Source organism: Pempheris klunzingeri, chromosome 19, assembly GCF_042242105.1.
Source record: "Pempheris klunzingeri isolate RE-2024b chromosome 19, fPemKlu1.hap1, whole genome shotgun sequence".
Classification (NCBI taxonomy): domain Eukaryota; kingdom Metazoa; phylum Chordata; class Actinopteri; order Acropomatiformes; family Pempheridae; genus Pempheris; species Pempheris klunzingeri.
Genome location: NC_092030.1, coordinates 5,098,129 through 5,122,822, shown reverse-complemented (window position 1 = coordinate 5,122,822; position 24,694 = coordinate 5,098,129). Strand labels below are relative to the sequence as shown.

General features: G+C 42.2%; 2 protein-coding genes across 2 annotated transcripts in view; one reads left to right on the top strand and one right to left on the bottom strand.

Moving 5' to 3' along the window:
* The first annotated feature begins 370 nt into the window (after positions 1–370).
* wdr5 (WD repeat domain 5) lies at positions 371–7,546 on the top strand. The gene is made up of 14 exons (XM_070850358.1): positions 371–515; positions 1,474–1,583; positions 1,795–1,903; positions 2,168–2,241; positions 3,276–3,365; positions 3,765–3,854; positions 3,988–4,071; positions 4,161–4,216; positions 4,958–5,004; positions 5,246–5,321; positions 5,559–5,592; positions 5,924–5,998; positions 6,206–6,293; positions 7,379–7,546. The coding sequence occupies exons 2-14, from the start codon at positions 1,506–1,508 to the stop codon at positions 7,477–7,479; spliced, it is 1,002 nt and encodes a 333-aa protein (XP_070706459.1). The 5' UTR covers positions 371–515; positions 1,474–1,505; the 3' UTR covers positions 7,480–7,546.
* Positions 7,547–13,030: 5,484 nt separating this feature from the next.
* rxraa (retinoid X receptor, alpha a) overlaps positions 13,031–24,694 on the bottom strand; it is a 92,443-nt gene continuing 80,779 nt past the window's right edge. The window contains exons 7-11 of the mRNA XM_070850073.1: positions 19,578–19,707; positions 18,155–18,287; positions 16,252–16,343; positions 13,948–14,053; positions 13,031–13,184 (exon numbers count right to left, since the gene is read on the bottom strand). Coding sequence (XP_070706174.1) covers positions 13,037–13,184; positions 13,948–14,053; positions 16,252–16,343; positions 18,155–18,287; positions 19,578–19,707 — 609 coding nt within the window. The 3' untranslated portion in view covers positions 13,031–13,036. The remainder of the gene's footprint in view (positions 13,185–13,947; positions 14,054–16,251; positions 16,344–18,154; positions 18,288–19,577; positions 19,708–24,694) is intronic.

Sequence of the window (24,694 nt, the reverse complement as noted above, 5' to 3'; positions counted from 1 at the left end):
TAGTGGATGGAGTGTGTATATTAATGTAAACGGATATAAACATGTGTATATATTAATATATATCTACACATAATTACTATCTGTGTATGTAAACACATTAAAAATCAACATCTCACCCTCTGCCTCAAAAGCTCGGTTCCTCTGGCAGATAAATTTAAGGGTTTCTACGAAGTATCTTAGCGTTAGCTGTTCCTAGGATTGCACTCCTCTGCAGTCTCTTCTGGAGTGCAGTCAGTCTATGATAAGTACACATTATTGATCGGCATTAAACACAAAACCACACAAAACTCTTTTTGTCCCTCGTCAGCTGCCGTTGCCGTTTAGGGTAACACGCATGCGCAAAGGAACACCACCGCACCACATTCCCCGCTTCTCTTCGCAGGCAAGCATCCAGGAGCAAGGCAATTTGATTTATACGTTCTCCATGAGCCTCTGAGTCAGAAAAAACACGCCAATTTCGGTTCCCAGACTTCACGAGGACCAACAACCTGACCACGAAGCTGCACTACATCCCCGTGAGTATCGACGTACGACTAATTCCTCATTGTTTGAATGGAGGGCCCCTCCGTGGCAGCTCAGCCAGTTTGTCAACAGCATCAATGCATTTAAAGCGGGGGGGGGGGCTACACGACCAGACTGCCATTAGCTCTCGTGTAAAAGCAGTGGACTTGAAGACTGTGTTGTTCTACCTTTCTGTCGGGCTTCATATCCTACACGCTTAGATAAATATCCACAGTATGATGATGGTTTCTGACAGAGCTGAACTTCTCCACGGAGGCCCTTTGTTTGATATGTCCTCTTTCACAACTTACTGACTGGGGTTAAACACGAATGGACGTTTCTGTAATTTAGACCAGACGGTTTTATAATCTTCGCTGACTGTTCAACATGTTTCTGTTTAGTCTTTCTAAGCTGCACAAGGCCAGTTAACGTTAGCTAGCTTCATAGTCTGAGGAGACAGCTGCCACAGTTGCATTTAAACAAATAAATACTCGGGGGGGAAAAAAAAAACCCTCATATCCTCATAGACTTACTTGCATCATCTACTGAGAGTTACTGAATTGTTCACAGTGGTTGCATGGCTATGAATGATTTCCTCTGTATAGTTGTACAGACTTGCATAAATATCAATTAATTGACTAAACATCACTTGAATTATAAGATTCATGCATCCCTTGAAGAAATCAGTGATACAGTCTGAATTATTATGTAGACTGATCAATGCAAAGATTTGTTGTTAATCACATTTACACATTTTACAACTTGCATAATACTTGTCTGCCTCCTTATAATGCACACCTTTTAATTCCTATTTGAATAATGTTAATTATTTAGACCCTGCATGTTGCGCTCCGTCTTTTAAAACCCTCAGACTGTATGTGGTTTGTTTTCCATCGTGCAGCACTTGCGTATCAGAACTTAAAACGAATTTGATCTTAACTTATTTCAGTATCTGTTTCTCCTCTGTGTCAGGGGTGTGTTCAGTAGATGCTCATTTCCTCACCATGGCAACAGAAGATAAAAAACCAGAGACCGACACAAAACCTCCAGTTGTCCCATCAGCATCTGCCAGTCAAAGCAAGGTTTGGATTCCTTATATATCTGTAGTGTTTCCTGCAGCTTCCTATCCTATTGTAACTTCAGCACTTCTGTAATTACCTCACAGATGTTAGTAGGCTGGATGGGGTAAATATCCAGTGATGGGATTTGGGGAATTTTTTGATAAAAAGATGTTTGCACATGTGTCAGACATCAGGGAGAATTTTAAATGTCATGTTTTGTTCTCATTTACAGTCTGCACCTGCCAAGCCTAACTACAGCCTGAAATTCACATTAGCGGGCCACACCAAAGCCGTGTCCTCGGTCAAATTCAGCCCGAGTGGAGAATGGCTCGCCAGCTCATGTGAGTTCCATCTCCGTTTGCTCTCATGAAACTGCATATTAGCCAGAGCAAACACGTAATCATTTTCATTGTTGAATAATTTGCCAATTAATTGCTTGGTCGAAATGTAAACGAAAATGCAGCAAATCATCATGTGAGAAGCTGCAAGCTGAGATTATTTGGTATTTTTACTTGAAAAATGACTGAAACGATAAATCAGTTTAAATATAGCCAACAATTTTCTGCTGATATTAATCACTATTTATCAACTACTTGTCCTTACAGCTGCTGATAAACTCATCAAAATCTGGGGAGCATATGATGGGAAGTTTGAGAAAACCATATCTGGGCACAAACTTGTAAGTTTAATGGCTTCTCATCTTTACTGCTGCAGTGTTTATGCGTTTTGTTTGCGATTTGAAAAGTGGGATTATATTTGCATGTTTATTTTTTTTAATGCATTCGGTGTAACCGCTTCCAGTTGAAAACGGACTCCAAATTGTCCGGTTCCACGGGAGTCGCACGCTCCCAAGCTTATCACTTCCTTTCACTGATGCGGACAGTTGCCCATCGCTAAACAATGATTTCAAAGTCACGTGTCTACGCTGCTGGAAAAGAAGGCATGGCAGAGAGGAAGAAACGGTCCAAAGCATGGCTACGTTTCACAAAGACGGATTGCAGCAGTGCTAGTTATGTCTGTTAAATGGTCATTTGGAGTAAGGATGTGGATGGGGCAGTGTATAAAGGTGCACATGGTAACTGAGTGGTGGAGAGAGTGAGCGGCAGATAAAGTGACGCTGAATACAAGCAGAGCGGGAAATGTTCAGTTAGTTGAGAATAAAGGCTGCAGCCTCCCACGAACAATGTAAAGCTCCTATACGTTGTTTTTCCTGCAGCTGCTGGAAAAAGAGAAGGAGGCCAGCCTAGAAGTAGGAAGCTGAGCACAAAAGCCACTGTTTCCATACCAACCAGCACATCTGTTACATTAGAGCCACGCAGGCAAGCGTAGCAGGTTTTTTTTTTTTTGTTGTTTGACTGAGAAAGCCTAAATAAAAGCGACTGCTGTGTAAATACTCCCTTATTTCATCCACTTCAGATGATGACAAACACTGTTCAATCTCAGTCATGATAAAACAGCTGCTTTGATGCTCAAAACCTGTGTAGGCCTACTTTTTTTTCTGCACAGAATAATAATCAGGAACCAATAAGGGAATCTATAGTGAATCGGACTCATAAGCGGATTCTCTGATGGCATTGGTATCGATGAAATATTCCCAGTCCCCATTGCCTGTACTTTGGTGCGAGCCACGGTTCAATTACTTACTTTTCTTACAGTGGTGTCATCTTTGCCATCCTAACCAGATGTTCCTAATTGCTCCCCATGAATGTGCAGGGCATTTCTGACGTGGCCTGGTCCTCCGACTCCAACCTCCTGGTGTCTGCGTCTGATGACAAAACCCTGAAGATCTGGGACGTCAGCTCGGTAAGAGAGCGGGTGAACTCGGGCGACTGCGCGGCTTTCGTGTTTGTGTCACAGCTGAAATCTAAGAAGGTCTTACTTAATTGATGTGAGTTATTCAGTCACTGGCCGCACAGTCAGATCATCATGCCAGTGCTGCTTAGCAATGCTGCTTAAGTGAACACGCACCACTATATATAAAAGTTCAAACACACATAGACTGCAGCAGTGTCCTCTAATATTATACATCCATGAAGTATGAAACTAAAGTCCACTTAGGATTCATATCTGTGCTCACTGTTGGTGTTAAATGTTTGTCACCATTAAAGCTGCAGTCACTTCCTTCATTAACTAGCTGAACAAGTGTTTTCTGTTGCACGTTTAGTTGAACGTGACATTTCAACAAATTTTTCTTTGATTTAGGGGAAATGTTTAAAAACTCTAAAAGGTCACAGCAACTACGTCTTCTGCTGCAACTTCAACCCCCAGTCCAATCTTATCGTGTCGGGATCGGTGAGTACGAAGCTTTTGGCATGAAACAAGCGGTAAATGGAAAGCAGATGTGAGACCTTTTGCTGAAGCATTACAAGGCACGTCCCCGCGTGGTTTTGAAGAAGTGATTAACGTTTGTTGTTTCTGCTTCCAGTTTGATGAGAGCGTACGGATATGGGACGTGAAGACGGGGAAATGTTTGAAAACGTTGCCGGCTCATTCTGACCCTGTCTCTGCTGTAAGTTTTTCTTTTTTTTTCTTTTTAGGAATATCCTAAACATTAAATTAACACAGCATCAGTGATGTGACGATGTGTGTTGCTTGCAGGTTCACTTCAACAGAGACGGTTCCCTGATTGTGTCCAGTAGCTATGACGGTCTTTGGTGAGAACAAGCTCCTGTTATTACCCCCTTTTTCATCACCTACTTGGTCAGTTTGAGACCTAATGGGTCCTATAAGTAATTTGTCACAGCATGCACTTGCAAATTAAGAAAAGGATTTCAGGTCTCAGCTGCTTGAATAAAAATGTGAGTATAAGTGTATGCAGACACGGCTAAAAGTTTTTAACATCAGCTTTGCTAAAGTTAAATATCAATTGTGCTCATTTTCATTTGTCGTCACAGACGCTGTCTTACACAAAGCATCTTCACTTCATTAAAATTGCAATGCCAAATGAATAAGCCTGTTGCTGTCTGTGTGTCTGACTTGCCGTCGTGGCTCTCCAGACTCAGTTCAGTCACTGTGAGCGATGTTTTAAAAAAGCAAGCTCGTCTGGTCCGTCTGGCCAACCCTCCTCCCCGTACATATTTGTGCTGTACTCGATCCAGGAGAAGTTTTTGCTCCACGGAGGAATAAATGTTTGACATCAATATCCCCTGCAGACGACAGCAACAGCAAAACATGTTTAATTAGACGGCTTTTGGAAGCGTTTTGAGACTAAACATGAGCGTGATTTGTTGTGACAGTTCTTAAAAAAAAACATGAAGCTGCGGTGGATGGCGTACATCTCCAATACATATTCTGTGTCCAGTTCACGTCCTTTTTGTTTGCTTATGTTACATAACAATGAAATGTCTTAATAGCCTCAAATTAAGTAATAATTTATTTATTTTTAAACATTCCAGCCGAATCTGGGACACGGCATCGGGGCAGTGTTTAAAGACACTCATAGGTAAGATTACACAGCATGTACGGTGCTCTAAGGCCGTCTTCACTTCCCTTGACATTGTAGAAATGTTTGCAGATTTTCACCTAATTTTCATTTAATATATTACAGGTAAAAAGTAAAATGGTGCAGTTGCTTTAGTGACAGAAAGTCACGTCGTTTCTGAGGATACTGCTCCGGGTGTGAAGATATTATTTCCCCCCTGTTGCTGCGCTGACGATGCTCCTGTTGTTGTGTTTCTTGTTAGATGACGACAACCCTCCGGTGTCATTCGTGAAGTTTTCTCCTAACGGGAAGTACATCCTGGCTGCTACACTGGATAAGTGAGTACTCTGTACCTGCAGGAGAGTGAAGTCAGCGCTCCTTCCTATTGTGCAAGTTTATTTTGTTGTTAATCTGCCAGTGTCCACCAGCAGAGGGTGGTGTAACGCTGCACTAAGCTTCCCTCAGCTGCACTCGTCCATAAACGGAGTGTCTGTGAAATGAGTGTTGGTTTTAGACGGTTGTTCTGGTGTTAGTAGTTTAACGGACACGTTGCTGTGTTTGTGTTTCCTTTTCAGCACGCTGAAGCTGTGGGACTACAGCAAAGGAAAGGTAAGCCTTTTCACTCAGTGTAAACTATTTGTTTATTCTCAAATACAAAGTTCATCTTGCATGCCTGCTTCCATTTTTCAGTTTTTTTATGAGCAAATGTCCCTTTTTATTTATATATCTTAAATTGGGAGAGTCTAAATTAACTTGACAAAACTAGTTGTGGCGTTTTTATTACTGATAGTAGTGTTTGATATGTGTAATGCTTAGGGTTGCATTTTTAAACAGGTGAAGTTGCTTTAGCTGGTAACGCTAGTTTCTGCTGCATGTGTTATATTTTTGAGAAAGAAAAAAAATACAGAATTAACCTTTTATTGTTCTTCCATCTTTCCAGTGCTTGAAAACGTACACCGGCCATAAAAATGAGAAGTACTGCATATTTGCCAATTTCTCTGTCACTGGTGGAAAGGTAAGAACTTTTCTTTTCTACAGCTCTTTGACGAGACGCACAGGTTATCTATGGTCGATTTATTCCTTTGGGTTTGCATCGCTTTAGTAAACCTCCTCCTGGTAGTTAACGCCTCGCCTGCACAGTTCATATCTTTTAGATTTCATGCTTTGACGCATTCAGCCAAATGTAACTCCCAGCTGAAGCTTAGTGGCTGTTCTCTTGCAGTGGATTGTGTCCGGCTCCGAGGACAACATGGTTTATATCTGGAACCTGCAGACGAAGGAGATCGTGCAGAAACTCCAGGGCCACACAGGTACGGTAGACGCACCGTGTCTTTGTTTATGAAAGCACACTTTTTAAATCACTGTGTCCTGACGCAGGCACTGGTTAAAGGGAAATTTCGACACTTTTTATGTGGATGCCCAATCAGTGTTGATGATGAGTGTAGTTATTCGAAGCAGTAAATACCTCGATGCGCGCTATAGTGACAGAGAAAGCTGAGTTCTCCTGCTCGCTGAGTTGTGCCGGCAGTGCCTACATATACCAGGATGCATTGCACGCAAGCTTCTGATGTCCATCACCCCAATCATCTCTGCTCCATTTTCATGTTTTCAATGTTAGGGCCAGCAACAGCATCCACCAAAAACCGCCCACACTGAAATTCATTGCACCACAAAGACGAATTTAAGCCACACATTGGCATTTACACAGCTAACTGCTAGCTTACAGAGCTAAAGGCTAGTAATGCCGTGTAATAAGCCAGTTATAGCAAACTACTAGTCACTACCCAGCAAGCATTCGGTAGTACAGAGGTACAAAGGACATCATGTGAACACACAGATACCAACCAACTGAAAAATACGCTCATGGCTAAAAGTTGTGCTAACAGTGTGTAAAATGAACAGGAGAAGGTTTAGCTCACACTTTTATGAACTCAACAGTGACTCACCTTCAGTTGTATCCTCGTCCTCTGCACTCAGAGTTTGGCTCCCACTTTCACTGTTAGAAACAAAGCTAGTTTGCAATACAAGCAAAGAGAGCATCAGGCATGCCCCCGGCTACCCACACTAGTGTCAGAGCTGGTGTAGTCTGAAGTTCCTCTGGACCACCGACTGTGTCAAATGACGCTGCTGGTGACCTGGAAGAACAACAGCTTTTCCAGCTTTTCTTGGTCAAGACACTCTGAGGTATTTAATGCTTCAGCTGACCACATTTACATCCACATAAAAAGTGCTGAAATTTCCCTTTAACCAAATACAGAGTCATGCAGTTCATCCGTGGAACCTTACAGGAGACATTTTGGTATCCGTGTCTCTGTGTAAATACATTGTGTTCTGGGTGTAATATGTTCCTAAACCTCACGCAGCTCTTTCAATCTTCCCTCTCGTCTCTTCTCAGACGTTGTCATTTCGACTGCCTGCCACCCGACAGAGAACATCATCGCATCCGCTGCTTTAGAAAACGACAAAACCATCAAGCTATGGAAAAGCGACTGCTAAGCCCTTCCGGATCTTTCGGGGCGATTCATATTTCTTTTTTTTTTTTTTCTTATGAATTTTTTTTCTACATTTTGTTGTAAGAAAAGAGGACTCGTTTTCTAACAGAGAGCTCCTGCCGGACGCAGAGGGCTTTCAGGTAATGAAATTGAACAAGGAGAACCAAATGAGACACATCAGCCACTCACAGCATCAGCTTAAGTCAGTTCTGCAGTGGACGCGTTTTCCTTTGTCACTTCTGAGATATTCCATCCGTCTGTTAACGTGCCACATTTTGTCGCCTCCACAGGGAAGATGGTGACTCTTGTTACACCGATACTGATTTAGTGATTCTGGTGCTTCAGTATTCCTGACGTTGCGTTAACCCTGGCGTCACTGCTTCGCACCAACTCACATGCATTTCTGGTCTTATACAATAAATGCCATGGTTATTTTGCCTTTCGATGATTTCTTTTGCCTTTTAATTTGTCTGTGTAATTGTGTGGTATTGTCGAAATTACTTCAAGGTGCAGAGGTGTCCTTGACATCAAGCTTTGGGTTTAAAAAAAAAAAAAAGAAGATTTCAAAGGATCCATGTCTGTTATTTATTCAAGTGGCACCACTATTAGTGTGGGTTTTTTTTCTTAATATTGTCAAGTAAGCGCTGTGTGCCATAAGATATTTTCGGATATTTGTAAGTTCTGTGCAGATCATTATGGCAAAAAAACAGGACTGAAGTCAGTGTTGGGTGATTCAAGTCAAAAATGCCTCAAGAAAATGATGTCATGAATTTAACAGCTACAAAAAGTAAAATTTTTTTTAGATCTATTGGAGTTCCCCATCTCCCATGTTCAACTTTAACATTTTAGAGTTTATGACGGTGACCAAATGGCAGTTTTGTGTTCTAGGTTTTGTACATATTACATCGACATGTATTGTGATTTGATTATTTTAGCGGTCTTTGTTTTTTTACGTTCTCTTCTGCTTGATTAGCTCATCCTGTAGTTCTGCACACAAAACCAGCAGCATCTGTTCTCTGTTGTTAACCTGGATTTTTGTGGAACATGTTTGCATTTGACAGCTATAACCTGCAACTTAATAAAACCAGTTTTTGTATGTTTCATGTTACCGAGTTGTGAGTGAGCGTGATGTTGAGTGTTTTCATGCACCCTGAACATAAAGAATCAAGTGGCGAATCAGGTCGAGCTCACTTTTAAGTTTTTTTAATAACCTTTTTTTCTGTCCATGAAAGATAGAACATCAGAGAACAACCCACAAAGAACAGATGACAAAATTCCATCTCCTTAAAAATAGACAAAAATATAATGAAAGACATTCCCGTCTTGCAGTGACGGGTTGAAAATGGCAAAGTATAGGCGACACAGTTACCAAAGGTGCCAAAGCCAACTACTCCTCTCACCTTAAATTTTCAATCTGAAAATTGTCTCTTGCCTCGTTGAAGCACAACGTATACAACAGCCCACAGAAGAAGAGAGAACAGTACACAAGCAAGGGATAAAATTACCTTTGTACAAAAATAGATCTTTTCCCAAGTGTTTTTTTTTTTCCTTTTTTTTTTTTTTACACTTGAACATTTTACTGTCTATGCAACAATGAAAGCAGTGATTGTGTCACAAGCTCAGCTTTTCCTGATTACACTTTTTGAACATACAATTGCCAAGCAACACATACATTTTGGAGGGTTTTTAAGTCTTAACCTTTGTTTTTTTTTTTTTTTTTTATTATCTCTTTCATGGTTTTTGAGGTCCCCATAAACTGCTGAGAAGCTGGTTCTTTTGAGTTTTTGAGCTGCTGCGTTTCTGCTGGTTGATCAGGATTTATTTAATAAAGTCAAGGTCCAAATGCAAAAACACCCTTCAGATTAGTGAAAAAAAAACAAGTTGAAGAAAACCTGGTGTGGAACAGTTTGGTCTGAAAGACTTGTCTCCCTCTTCCAATGCTGGAAATACTCAAGGAACAGATCTGCTGATATATATTTATAAATATATACACATATACATATTAACAAAATATAGCTTTATGTTATAAAGCGTCCGTGTAGGTAATCGTTCTATCTGGGTGATCCTTTCTTTATCTAGTCAAGAAATTGGCCATTTTCCTGCAAGGGAGTGATCTCGCACATCGTCCACTTTATGGCTTAAGATACCTGCGGTCACCAATCACAATAAGCTAAGAGGAGGAGACGTCAGACTTAAAAACGCAGGAGGATATTCATTTAAAATTGGCTCACCCAAGCTTCAATTGTTTACTATCTGCTTTGTCTTGACTAAAATCGGTTAAAAACAAAAACAGTGAATCCAGCCTGGTTTTACAGACAAATCTTAACCAGAGTTAAGTTAGTCTTTGCTGTCACGGTTGTGTTGAAAACTTAATTTTTTAAAACTTTTTTTCGTTTTAACAGACAAACAGGTGTTTTTTTTTTTCCTCAAGATATAAATACTGTAAACGGAGCTCAAACTGGCAGTCAATACTGTCACCTGGATAGTTTTGTATTAATACAGGCCACCTCAGCTGTAGAGTAAGAATTAAACAAGCCAATAAGTCATACTGAAGTTATTGCTACTTCTGTCAGTTCTACCATGCGCTGACACTGAGGTTTTGTCTGACCCAAAGGAGCCACTGATGATAACAACGCTGTGAGAAAGTGCCATGTTTTTGTCTGGTTTAACACTAAAATTCAAGTAATGTTTGCAGCACTGCCTTTCTTCCACTGGAGGGCGCTCGCGGCTCTTAAATCCCTCACTCTCTCTCATCCAGAACTGCTCTCCGAACTAAAGTCGGCGTCTCGCTTGAAGCAGTACAGTATGTGACATTTCAGAAGGGACACTTTGCTTTTTCCTCACGAGGAAAGATATCGTCGGGCAACTGGGGATCGGTTTCGCAGAGGTGGAATAACATCTGCAAAGTCATCCCCAGTGGAGGCCCTTCTGCGAGAGCGGACCTAAATCATGATGAAACACTTGACACGTGGTTACTGTATCTTCGCGTCGTGCTCAGAGTCAACGCACCCTGGAGTCCTGACGGTGCCCCCAGAATAAGTTTTTTCAGCCTTAAGTATCCTCACTGAATACTTTGACGAATAAAAGCAGTAAAGGAACGAGCTTTGCAGGTGGATCAGAGGCAAAAGCTCCTGTTGCTGATCTGTGGGTTGAACTAGTCGCATAGAATGTAAAGAAAGTCAAAATCAGTGTTGTTTTTTTTCAATGCATTTTTAAAATGCAAATCTAATTGACAGTGATTAAACAGTAAAAAGGTTTTTCTGAATCGGCACACTCAAGACTCCATTACATCCCAGATCATTAACCATCTCAGTTTATCAAAAGGGGATGAAAACACAGTGCTGTTTGTTGCTTTTTTTTTTTTTTTTTTTTGCTTTTCTCTCAGGTCCAAATAGCGTCAAGGTGCTTATGAAAGAGCTGATGGCGAATATGTAGATATAGGAAGAAAATCCTTGATTCAATTCTCTTTTAGTCCTTTTCTCATATCACACTCAGCACTAGCTACGACTCAACATGCCCTTATAGTCTGCTAACTCCACTTTCGCATGAGGGCCGATAGCTGTTTGCTTTCTGCAGTCAGGGTGAATGAATCAAATATCTGAATACTGAGGGAAATAACCTAAATGAGATGTTTACTCCGGTCCAAGAATATATTGTTTTAAAACGCTTGTTTAAAACGGTATCAGACCTGTTGAAGCCATATCAACATGCACCCGCTCTGTGAACAATCTTTGGAAATGCACTTGATGCATAGTTTTGCAGCAGCTGCAGCATTTAGAGAAAAGAAAAAGAGGGGAGAAAAAAAAGCAGAATATGGGCATAAAGCATATTTATAAACAACATGGAGATATTTAACATTTCAGCTCGACTTAAATGACACTTCGTTGTCCAGAGAAGTGCAGAGAGAGCAAGTGTGTGTGTGTGTGTGTGTGTCCCTCTGAGGAGGAAAACAATTGGGGCGTTCCTGATTGGGCCTGGGCCAAATTCCACCTCAGAGGTCGATTACATCAACATCAGCCCTCCGTTTGGGAGCCCAACTCCACTGTCATGAGGTTAAGTGCCAAGTAACAAACAAATAAACAAATAACGGCTCTGCTGCAACGACAAGCTCTTCTCCCGCACACTGGGAATATTTATATGAGTGTCAAGAAACCGAAGGTCGGAAAGGGATGGAAACGGAGGTAAATTGTGCATCGCTGTTGTTGAAATCAAAAAACTGAACATAACGTCAATACTGTGTACGGTTGTAACTTTCTGTACAGGTAAGATATATGAGGTGTTCCCGATGAGCCGACGCCCGCCGCATTGAGCGGAGGGAGTGCCGAGTGTGGAGGCAGTAAAAGGTGTGCTGAAATTCACATGAAATGAGACGCGGAGAGGTTGGAGAAGGGACGAAAAGGAGCTCACAGGCCGCCGACGAAAAAACAACAATATTTTCCCCCCACACAGATGAGACTGCGTGCTCGCTTTCCAGCCATCGAGGTTTGCCGTGATCACCTGTGAGGCCGCAACAGAGGCCGAATGGTTTGAAATAGGATGCTTAAAGTTGTTCCTGCGCCTGCTGGTAGCCTTTTCAGAGCATCACATTGCATAAAGCTAACGTGTGGCTGATTTATAACAGCCTGCATCTTCCTGTGTGCAGAAGCACGGCACAGATTGTACACAACAAGCCCCCCCCCCCAATGCTTGTTCAATCAATCAACATTAGCTGCAGGGCTGATTAGTGAGCTAACATGTCGTCCTCTCCGATGTTGCACAGTGCTAATAGAGTAAGACATGGTTGGATTTGTTGGATTTGGGCAGAGACCTGAGGTTTTTGAGCACTTGCAGTCTTGTCTGAGCTCACACTTCAAAAAAACAGCTAGTGCAAGAAGTGCCCCGTCGAGTCACGCAGGAACACACGAGTATCAACCCCCCCCCATCCACCACCACCGTCCCTCCCCGAGGTGAGTTCAGTCCTGAAAGAGAGAGAGAGAGAGAGAGAGGGCTCAGGTCCAAGTCTCGCCTGCCTGAGGCTCTCCGAGTCCACGATTGTCCCGATCACAACGCTGAGTGTCCAAATATGACATCACCGCTGTTTTTTTTTTTTTTATATATACCTGCAAGCATAACTGTGGGTGTTAAAAACCTGATCACCTCCGCTTTTCTCATCAGGTTGTAGGAAAAGCAAGGATGAGAACGATGGCTCAATATGTTTCTTCTGTCCTCTGTCCGACCTTATTTCAGTCCACTGTTGTCACTCGTGTTGCCGTGTGATTTTCATATATATATATATATATTTCTTATTTATATATTTTTACAAGGTATAAAACAGACCCACAGACATGATGGATTCATCGTTTTGAAACCCATCAAATGGAGCCGAGGAGAGAGAGGGGAGGGGGGGGAGGGAGGGACGAAGGGTGAGGTTCTCCATTCAAAGTCATCACGTGATCTGTCCCTTGCTGGAGACGGGATTTTTTAAAAAGGCTCCCGATCCAGGGCCGGAGGGGGACACAGGGGATGGGTGGGTGGGTGGGTGGGGGAGTGAGGAGGGAGGAGGAGCTCAACCCTCTCTGCTATTATGTCATTTGATGCGGGGCTTCTAGCATCTCCATGAGGAAGGTGTCGATGGGTGTGTCGCCGATGAGCTTGAAGAAGAACAAGTGCTCGAGACACTTGAGGCCGATGGAGCGCAGCGCCGGTAACCGCAGCAACAGCTTCGCAAATCTGTCACAAACACAAGATAAGATGGAAATTGGACACTAGACCAAAACAGCATTATACATGTGACAGGGGGAGTGGGGGGAGTGGGGGGGGGACAGGGAGATGATCCTGCAGAAAAAAAACATCTGGGAACAAACTGCACTGATTGGCCCTCATGCCACTCATGTGAACAAAGCCACTGTCAAGTTGGTGTCATTTAAGAGAATTTGGTGCAGTCGCAGAGTTTGGTAAATATGACTTGGAACAAGCAAACCACACAGAAAATAGGGAGGAGCACAGCAGTGCTGGACGTGGCCCTTGTGTTCACTTACTTTGAGGCCTTTTCTGGCATCCAAACAACACGCAACAAACAGATAAAAAAAATGAGTAAAAAAGATAACTTCAAAAAGGTTTGGCTCTAATCTTTAAACTTGAATATACCAAGAAGTTTATCTAAGAGAAAAAAAGAGAGAGCAAGTGAGGAAGAGCAGGGCTTGTATCAAATTAAATTCATTATTAGAATACACACACATCTTTTTCAGGTAAAAAAAAAAAGCATTACTGTGTACATAAAATACATCTGTGCAGGCAATCAATTCCATCTGATAACAGCGTGATCCCAAATCTACCGTATTAATGATACAGTAGATTATGTGGATACTGGATGTAAAATAGCCGCCATGTTTACGAGTTGCGAGCCATACTTAGTTTTTCTTTCTCTGTCTGTGGATTGTGGAGTCAGCAGTCTGGGGGATGAGCACAGTCATTTGTGTGTTTGTATTCATACCTGCCGGGCTGCTCGGGGTACTTCTGTTTGCAGTAGGCCTCTAAAGACGCGTACACTTTCTCTCTCAGAGCTTCTACCTCGCTTGGGTTGGACAGACCTTTAGAGTCTGAGGACACACACACAAAAATTGTATCGACAAAATAAATGATCAATAACAGCAACCCAAGGTGTGCACAGCTGAGGTTGTACTGCTTCCTCAATATATATATATATATATATATACTATATACACTGTTGCCCATGAAGTTGGAATAAAATGTTTTTTACCTGTTTTTAATGTTTTTCTATTCTTGATAAATAAAGTGTTAAATAAACGTTATTGATCAAACTCTTCCAAACATATCACAGTAAAACTGAAACCACAATTAACCTTTGCAAACTGTGTATTCAGATTTAACAAAATTGGGGGTATTGAACAATTATTCCAACTTTATGGGCAACAGTGTGTGTGTGTGTATATATATATATATATATATATATATATATTGAGGAAGTCATTCAACTATATAATATATCTGCCTCCAGAACATAGATACATATACATACAGCATAAACACACTTGTACAGATTTGCAAGCTACACACTTCAGCTATGGCATCGAGGACAGACAGTCTGCTAAAACATGCAAGTGTTCCGTGTCTGCAGCCAGATGGGGGTGGAGTGAAGGGGTGCTCAAGGGCACGTCGCAGTACTTAACGACGGACAGCAGAGCCTTACTAACTTACAAGTTGAGTTTTAACCTCGTAGGCTCATTGTGTGACGTGGGTCACCACATTCTGGGTTAGACCAATTAGGACTACAGCTTCCAAGCTGCGCTAATTTAAGCTCCACTGGAGGACGCATCTTTTATTAACAACACAAACACGTCATTGATTAACATTTCTGACGAACACAGCATTACACAATTGATCAACAATGAATGAACATTTGTTGTTAGCTGCTGGACTCGATCTCATAGTGTGGGAAAGAAGGACTGAGGGCCTTTTTAGCCTCGCCGCCCCCACCTCCATCGCCCCCACCCTTTGCTTTCTCAGTCAGACCAGTCTAGTGAACCCCTAATTAACAAGGAATCAGGCCGAGAAGTGAACCAGGGCCAGCAGGCCTGGATGTGGCCTCAACAAAATATGGAACACAGAGGATCAGTGTGCCTGTGGTGAACAGATCCACAGTGGCCCCAGAGGGACAGAGGGACGCTCCCACACTGAATCATTAAAAGCCTGGGTCACATTCATAGTTGGTTTAGTATACGTCAGTGTCACGTGGATGAAGTTTAAAGACAGAGCAGTGACCACATGCCTTGGCAAGACACGGGCCTCGGTTTAAGAAAATCTCACTGTGTTTGGCCAGATTTTTGCAGGAAAATGCCAGAAAATCGCACAAGGATGTAATATTACAAAATAAAGATTAATTGGAATTTATTGGTTTACCTTAAGCCCATTCATAAATCACATGTACGCACAAGTATCAGCTTTTCTTTTGTGCTTTCTATCTCAGTGCTATGCAGAGGTGGAAGCACATCATTTTTACGAGTCACAAGCAAGTCTCAATTTCTCACGAGAGGTCCAAAGTCAAGTTCAGAGAAAAGAAAGAAAAGGCAAAAGCCAGTTCCCGTTTCTCAAGTTACATTAATGAGGTCAAGCCAAGTCACAAGTCCAAAAGCTTAAGTGATAGATAGCCCAAACCTCTTCAGTTGGCTTGAAAGGCCGATGTAAAACATATGTAGTCTCCTCACTCTGGAGATAACCTTAGATTCAGTGTTTAAATAGGATCCCAACAGAGACGGGGTTTTTTTTTTTTTTTTTACTGCTGCATAATCCTCTTCTCCATCCATATCTTAATTCTAAACATGCAGCTGAATACACTGCTTCTGTCGCCCGCCATCATCTCTTTCGTAGCTATAAAACTCCACCTGAAGTGGTGTATTTATTCATATTTTGGTGCAAATATGAACGCATGCAGGACACAGAGCATCCCAATAGACAGAGGAGAGGTGGATTATGCTGCAGGGGTGGTTTGAGAAGTTTCTATGGATGTTTTGGTACTTTCCTTCCTGCTGTGGAAAAATTGGAATCAAAGTCCTTGATGAGTCATTTTCTATTCTATATATGGTTGTAGCTAAAAACATCAGCAGCACATTATTCACTTTGAACTTGACTGAGCTGTGATTGTTCACTCAGAGTGATCACACATTGGAAACAGAGCTGTGGATGCTTAACATTAGCTTGGTAATTTTGATATAACAACAGCAGTGCAGCTTCTTCCAATAGCTGGAGCAAATGACAGCTTCCATGTCGCGACAGTTACCTGGGTTGAAAAGGACTATAGCTCGAAGGCACCCCAGTTCTGTCTTGTCCATCTGCATGTCCCTCATCTTTGACACCAGTTCTGTGAGCACTCTGCACAAAAGAGACAAAAAAAAAAAAAAAAAGGTCAGAGATGAGATTTATTCAAAATCAGTTTGTGTAGTTCTTCTCGGCTACTAGACTATTTTTGTCATATAGTTTTTCATGTCATACCGGACACCTAATGGGTGCCAGAGAAGTTAAGATCACAGGAAACCATTTGAGGCTCATTGGTACATTTTTGTAAATGACACACTACACTTCATGTGAATTATCCAGATCCAGACTGGGACATTAAAAATATGTTATAACTACTATCCGGCTCAAATCTATTTAAAACAAATAGAGAAAAGCATACTCTCAGCCCACATAGGCGCAGTTAGATCAGTGGAAAAGTTTACTACCCTGCAAAGCAATTATATTTAGTACATGGTTTTCATAAAAGGAAAGCCACAGAGTAAACACAAGCTGTAATCGAACACCAGCACTCCCCCACTGTCTGTGTGCGACATCACTAGTGGGCGTGTCACTCCGTGGAGTCACTCGAACTCCTCACCCCTCTTTGACTCGATCACACCCTCTCCTCGGCGCTCCGTATTTTCCCTCTCACTCCGTTTCTTTTCTCCCAACCCTCCCCTCTCCCTCTCTCTCTCTCTCTCTCTCTCTCTCTCTCTCTCGGATAGTAAAGTCAATTGTGGCTCTTAGTTCATTCTAATTCAATTTGCTCCGAGGAGGAACAACAGGGCTGGAAAAGGAAAAAGAAAAAAGGGAAAAGAAAAGCCTCAAGTGTTGAAGTTAATCAGTCTCTTCATTCGGATGGTGAATAGAGAGGGGACTAGATAAAGATACATTATCAGTTCTCTGTATCTTAATGCTCGCCACAGTTAATGCCAGAGATGGAATATGTCCTGCGGGTGTGAACGCCAAAGATTGAGCACAGAGGCGGCTGATCACAGTGGCAGAGACGGGAGAAACAGAGAAGAAGAAGAGATGGATATTCCAAGACAGACTGCTGTTAATATGAGTCTGATGACATTTTCAAAATAAATGATCTGGCCGACTAATTGATGGCGTGAATTGACGAGGAACATCGATCAATAAAAACATAGAAGTGTCTCGCTTGTGTCTTTTCCAACTGTCCAAACTGTGTATCTCAGTTCAGCTCACAGCGAGATGCCGCTGAACAGACGTCGCAGACTCATGTGAGATTTCAGTCTGTCGGACGGCTGGAATGTCAATAACAGTCACCAGGATGGTTCCTGCACACGCCTGACTTCACACACACTGACTTAGGCATGGATTTTTTTCTTTTTTTTTCTTTTTGACATTTTCTGAGGAGTTCGGTGTTTCTGTGTGACCTCTGATACAGGTCACACAGATATACTGGAGTCAATCAATAGCTCCTGTGGCTAGGTCCAGGCTAGGTCTAATAGAAAAATAAATGTCATATGCTGTAAATCATGAAACCAGGCATATTATAGTTTGTAACATGTTTAAAAAATGCTCAATTAGTAGTTATTTAGTTATTATTCATTAGTTCTTTAGAGATCAGTAATAAAGCAGTGATGGCTTGAGATGCTTTGTCTTATATCCACAAATAAAGCACAAGCATGCAGTTGCCATTATTAATGTTTATTACCGACTGATATATCATCTACACATGATTTATTACCACTAGATAATGAGTCATTTATTAATGTTAATAAACCCAAGTTGTCCTCATGAATGACTTAACAAGGCCATTTTTTTTACACTTATAAACCGTTTATGAAAGACGTTTCAATAGAAAGTGTTATTAAAAGTGGTAGCTGCAGGTCACACCTACACTCATTTGAACACATGTTTAGTAGCATGGTAATAATGACCTGTCAAAGATGGCTCCCACTCCGGCACTATGGGCGCTGTTGCGGTGGACGTGCAGCCCGGTCGCCAACAGAATTCCGTCTTTAATCGCTATCGAACGGTGTGAAAATGATGCAATGAGAAGTTCGTTCCAACCTGCGGTAGAGATGAGGATTGAGGAAAAGTATGAGGGAAAAAGAAAAAAAACAAGCAAATCCCAGAACAAAAGTTCACACAGCATTCAAGCAAAATGAAACTGACAACAAAGGGGGGAATTCCAATGAATCAATTAAGCTGCGCAGTAAAAGCGTGTAGATTTCTCAAGCACAGGCATTAAGTTATTACTAAGACATTTGAATCATGCTTTCTGGAGAGACAAGCGTGTAAAAGGGATGAACTGCGCCTGCCATCACAATGAAGACAACAGGCTTGATGTGCCAAAGCAGGGGCTTGACACAAGAGCACTGAAGACACAAGACGCTGCCTTTTGAGTGACAGGGCTCCTTTAACTGTTCTGCCTGGCAACTGCTTCTTCTCCCCAGAGTTGAGTTGGGTATGAGAGGAGCCGGGATGCTTTTATCTGTGATACGGCAGAACTAAAGCGGTTATTTATAGAAAACCTGAGAACCGAGAAGAGACGAGCTCTTCGGAATAACGTCTCTCTCTGCTTTGCTGAAGTCTCTCCATTATTGTATGTGTGAGGGATAAGGAATGATGGGAGGAGGTGTAATAGCGTTTTTTTTTTTTTTGCTCATTCTAATGTGGATTTAGAATAGAATGGTGTAATTTGGAGCGACAGGCAAGCAAGAAGAGCAATGTATTGGGAAAACCGTGATATTAGTGAATGGAGGAGAACTGACGGATGATTCACTCTGTGTTTTTACGTCACTGCTCCTGTGATCTCAGTCAGTCTCAGTCACATGACCAAGATGATTATTCATGGCCACATTAGTCTATTGTTTTGCTTAGATTGTTCTACCTAGATAGAGATCTATAGACATCTAGGCACTAGGCTCTATAATTCAGTGTGTTTTCTCACAGAGGGTTTCTTTGAGCAGACAAACCATGTTTCTGGGGTTTTCTGTGTATATTCTAACATCAGTGGGTATCTACAACAACAATATTGTATGAGTCTGGTTAGACACCAGCATGATGTGAATGCTGTGGCTAACAAAAGAACTGCTGTTTTATCTTTGATTAAGAGACAAGGTCTTCACATTTTGTTATTGAGAGTAGATCATATTCATTTTTAACCTCTTCTCACAACTGATGAACATTTCCTTCACTCTCTTACAATACATCTTACACCTTTGGCTTGTACCGTTATCAGTGGTCTAATCAGGCAAAACAACTGAAAACTGCTAGGTATCAAAGACATCCAACTAATACAGCTAGATGCAAACGCTCATTTCACTGCTTCTTTATGCACATTTTGAAATACAATACCTGCTCGTAGAAGGATGACTTGGTCATCCAGTGGCAGCTCAGAGAAGTGGGGGATCCTCTTGGCCCACTCCACCAGGGTAAACAGCTGTTTATCAGCCGCCTGACAGATATTTGTCACTGGGTCGTTGGGCTGCAGGGAAAAAAGAAACAAAGAGAAACAGATCTGAAAGTTAGAAATTCAGGCAATGCATGAAATGAATAGGCGTCATGTTAACGTTTAAGTCCGTGCCTCTTTTGGCCAAGAGCCTGATGTCGGATTGAGCCACCACACGCACGTTCAGGCTTACGAGCACTATGCTATGAATAATGTCCTCTAAAGAGGAGCAAGTAGGAAGACAAAACCAACAGTGATTCTGTCACAGCTTGTGGAGGAAATACCTACAAAGAGCTGCTGGTGAGAAAAACGACTTTCACCAAGCAGACTCTTTCTTTGGGGACCTTTTAGCCGACACACAAATCAGCTTTTTGGACAGCTAGTGGAGCTCAAGAGGCCCCACCAGACATTCTACTGACACTTCACAACATAATGAGAGCTCAAAAGCTCAAATGGGACTTTATTACCAGACTGGGGAGGATTTTATAAAACTCGGAAAATGTGCACATGATTGTGTAATATGATTTCTTTTATGTTTACATACAGTAAAAACTGATGATGAGTATTCTCACATGACTGAGACAAAAATACACTAACAAGAACTCTTGTGTCCTTACCTATCAAATACTAAGATAAATTGCTAGCCAGGTGGAGTTTATATCTTTTTTAATTTTCTTAGAAGTTTTCAATACGTTTTCAAAAGACTGATTGTTGCTAATTTCCCACCAACATTTCTGAGAAGGAAAAATACCTTCCATTTGGATAGATGATAAAAAAAAAGCAGGCCAGGCTAATGGACTGGGCTGCTGCTGTATATTGTCCATTTAGTGGTGCCCAAAATAGCAGCACTGAATAGTTCCTCCACGAAATAAAAGGGTCCTGGTGAACCATGGAGAAAGCTAATACCTTTTCCTCATTTCACTTCATTAGATCTACTTAAGTCGAGAGATGAACATATAAGCTGGAACGGCAAAAGGATCTTACAACTCTGAGATATGGACGTGTCTATTATTTAAATGTATGCTACAACCGACGTTTTTTTTCACTTCTCTTCACTTCGAGGCTTAAATAACGTAAGTGCCATCTCAACAAGTGCAGTGGACATGGGACAGGGACTGTTGACTGTTGACACTTGACACAATCATTTACATTCGATTACAGCTCCCCTGGAATCAAGTAAACCCACATTAACCAGTGAAGAATGCTGCACACAAGTCTGTAGAACATACAAATAAAAAAAACGCACTGGGGGTTAAAATTGCTGAGTTATTGCATTATTCATTTAGTGTTTTCTTTATAAACCTTGCCCTATAAAGGGTCAACATTCAAGCAAATTAGTCTAGAAATAACTGGTATCATCCTAAAGAAACTGGATATATGTAAATAGTAAGACAAGAACCGCAATTAATGTGGCCAGAATCTCCACATTCCCAGAAAAAATTACCGAGGGTGTAGTCTGTACCTGTGTCTGTAATATTAAGTACATTCTGACTGCAATTTCAGCACCAGTCAAAAGACAAGGACTTCTCCTCAACTGTCCTGATACATCAGGCTGGGAGGCATTGTTCTTTCACCAACAGACAGTTATGAGCAGTGGTGGAATACTAATGCAACACATATACAGTATGAGTAACACACTAAAATGTAAATCCATCTAGGCAGGGGAAAAAAAAACCTCCAAACAATACTGTCAACCTCTGACGAGTAATTTCATCCCAGGCGTACATAGCCTTGATATGTATGTATAAACAAAGACTTTGTGCACACGCATTTGTGCATAATTTATAAATCAAGTAAACATCCTTAAACTCCGACTAAAACAGCCAGCAACTTCTCCCCAACTTCCTTCTCCAAATCCCACCGATCGATGCTAAAAGCTCAGAGGATCCTTACATCAACTGCAGCTCTCAAGAGAAGATTAGTTCAAGATGAAGGTGAAAACAGCCCCTCCGCTCACATTCTCCTTTTAAAATACGCAGGCCAAAGACCATCCCTTCCTCTCCTCCACGTTCCCTCCCCACGGTGTGAAACTCACACTGACTGCAGAGTATCACACATATGAAAAACTTAAACGAGACACAAAGCCTACAGTGTTTTGAAAACTGAAAGTCTTCCCTTTTTTTCTTCGGGGGGTGGAGAAAGAAAACAGGCATCCTATGAATATTTCAGCATCTGATCTCCGTGGGAGACGTGGACGGCGCGGCTCAGCGCGACAGTTTTTTTTGTGAGCTGCACTTCCTCTTAAAAAACACATCAACAGATTCAGCTAATTCATTCCAAAGGGCAGCCCCAGCCAAAACAAAGAAAAAACAAAAAGGTGCTTCAGTGTGCGCCGCTGTCGAGCCACCGCTCCTCATAAGAATACAAGTCCCAGGGTTCTCGTTAAACATGGCAAGCCTCATGAATGTTGTATGGCTATCTTAGCCATGTTTACACTGACCTGGTTTCTTTGCCTCTGTCTGTGGAGATGACAGGGGAGAGGAGCTTACACTTTCCTGCAACAATCCTCAGGCATCACATTACTGTACTTACTGTTCAAGTCACAGAACAGCATTTAGGTTGTTATCAGTGACCTATGAGGGAGTAACATTAACCTGCGTGTACAAAAGTACAATATCCCACCTGGGAATACCTCGCAACTCAACTGTAAGAGCCAATACCACTTCTAGCCAGTTCTTCTACAGCTGAAAATAGGAGGCCAAAAAAGCAGGAGCAGGCTTGGACAAAAAACTGAAACTTAAGACAGAAAGTAAGAGAAGAAATTTTAAGCGACTGGATTTTAGCCCCTTCAGCAGATTTTTTTTTTTTTTAACGGCTGCCACAAACACCACCGTCTTCATTCCCAGCAAATCAAAAGCCGTGTTTGCTCCAGCGCCGTGGTCGATCATCCCGGCAACTTCGAGAAATGCCAGGCTTGCATACTGTCCTATGAAATTTTCATCACTTCAGGAAGGGAGACGAAAAAGATTTGCCTTTCAATTTTTCATTATTCTGCTTGAACCAGACTATACTAGCGTGACAACTGAGAGAAAATTGGGCACTCGTACAGATCAGAATGAAAATGAATTACTCAAGTGTCCCACTTTTTCAGAGTGAAAAAAAAAGAAACTGTCCTCACAGTTGGGGCGGGGTGGGGGGGGTGAATCATCAGCTAATTATCTTCTAAATGACAGCAATGCTTCCTGGTTTAAGTTTGGGAAAAGATAAATAAATAAACCTTTGTATAAATGAAGCCATCAGAAATTATGCAGACAGAAAAATATAGAAGGATACATAGAATAGAGGTAAAGAAACCCTCCCAGGATTAGTCTGTGATAGCATCTTCTCCTGTCCCCCTCCTTAAAAGAAGTCCTCTCTTTGTCTGACTGAAGGCAAATTACTAACGCCTGTTTAACTCCTGTTCTAGGTCACCATGAGATAAACACACTTTATTCAGGTTGGCCAGACCCCGGCCATTAGACAGTGGCAGTGGCCTATTCATGGCGTACACTCATGGCCTGGGCCCTGTGATCAATTATAGCACGGGGCAGCGCCTCTCAATGGTGCCCTCACAGGGGGGGGGCAGGGGGGGGGCAGAACTCAGGGAGATGGGGAGTCCTTGTGGTCAGGACAGCCTGCGTGCCGACACATTCTGGCCTCCAGTTTGGTTAAAGGGTCAGCTCAATCTGTGATTTCTATTCTTAGCAGATACTTTCAGTTTTATTTGCCCAGGTTTTAGATACAGTACGTCTCTAAGATTCATTACTTTCACTTTTTTTCCCCCCAGCTGTCTCCATTTGGAATGCCCAGTCTCCTAGGCACTGCTGTCCGTGTCACTGCCAGCATTGCTCCTGGGCTGTGGAAGCCTGCAGACAGACAGTCATGTGCTCCACGACACATGGTGTAATGAGCCACTTGTTTCCACCTGCCATCAGTAAACATCAGTGAGAAGGCATATCCAGCCCGGAAGAGCCGCTACTAACCCTCCCTGCCTTCCCAACATGGCTACTTGTGATTGTTAGAACAGCTACCTGCCAATATCGAGAACCAAACTTTACGTGTTTGTCGTGGTGGAAGGGCAGTTAAAGCCTGTGTCACCAGATACTACTTCTAAAACCCTGTGCTGCTCAAAAATGACATTTGAAAAGTCAAATCTTAATTTCACTTAACTTGAAAGCATGACACATAACCTGAACATGGATCAAAAGAGATATTCATGCATAAAGCCATAATTAGCAAAATATAGGTGAGCCAAACAAATGACATACCGAAGTAGGGCAAGGAATTCTGGTGAATATGTGAAAGTTGCACGTAAAATGATGTTACAAGTTAAGCTATGTTTCTGTTTTCATTACAGATTGCAGAGGTCTGGAAATGGGACAATGTAGTCCGTTGATAACATGATATAATCCTGATGTTAGTCCATTTTAAACTGATTAACAATACGATTCTTAGCCCTGTGCATCTGTATATCAGTGAGCTTTCATCGCTATTGTAGTTCTTAAGAAAAAACCCTCTGCTTGGTGTCAGGCAGGCAGCAGGCATCGAGGGACCCCACCGTGGCTCAGCCCAAACACACTCAGTGCATTAGTGTGTCTGAGCTGCCAGCCACTCCCCCGTGACTCCCCACTCCGTCTCCCTCTCCCTAATGTCAACGCTCATCTCCTACATTTCCATCTGGACCCCAAAATAGCTCCCATTTACTCACATAACAGCCTTCGCATTTCTACCTTTACTTCAGAGGACATTTCCCTCCCCTGCAGCAGATGAATCCCACAAGAAGCCCTCCCTACCCCCCTACCCCCCCCTCCCTCCTTCCGTCACCACCGCCTCCCTTGGTAGGCTGCTGCACTGCTCCGCTGTTTCTTATGTTCCAGTAGGATTCCTGAGAAAGCTGGGGCTTTGTGGGATGCTTTCAGGAACAGTCTGCCTGTTGCATTATTCATCTCTCTTAGTCTCCTCTGTGTCAAAGGCAGCCCACAGTGCCCAGCTGATACTGAGGGGATAGATGAGGACACTCACAGCTGAGTGTAGTAGCTGGTGC

Excerpts from the sequence above, each read along its gene's own strand:
- wdr5 (XM_070850358.1), top strand. The coding sequence starts at position 1,506 with ATGGCAACAGAAGATAAAAAACCAGAGACCGACACAAAACCTCCAGTT. Across the intron at positions 2,242-3,275 it reads CCATATCTGGGCACAAACTT|GGCATTTCTGACGTGGCCTG; the intron begins GTAAGTTTAATG and ends ATGAATGTGCAG. Across the intron at positions 5,999-6,205 it reads TCTCTGTCACTGGTGGAAAG|TGGATTGTGTCCGGCTCCGA; the intron begins GTAAGAACTTTT and ends GTTCTCTTGCAG.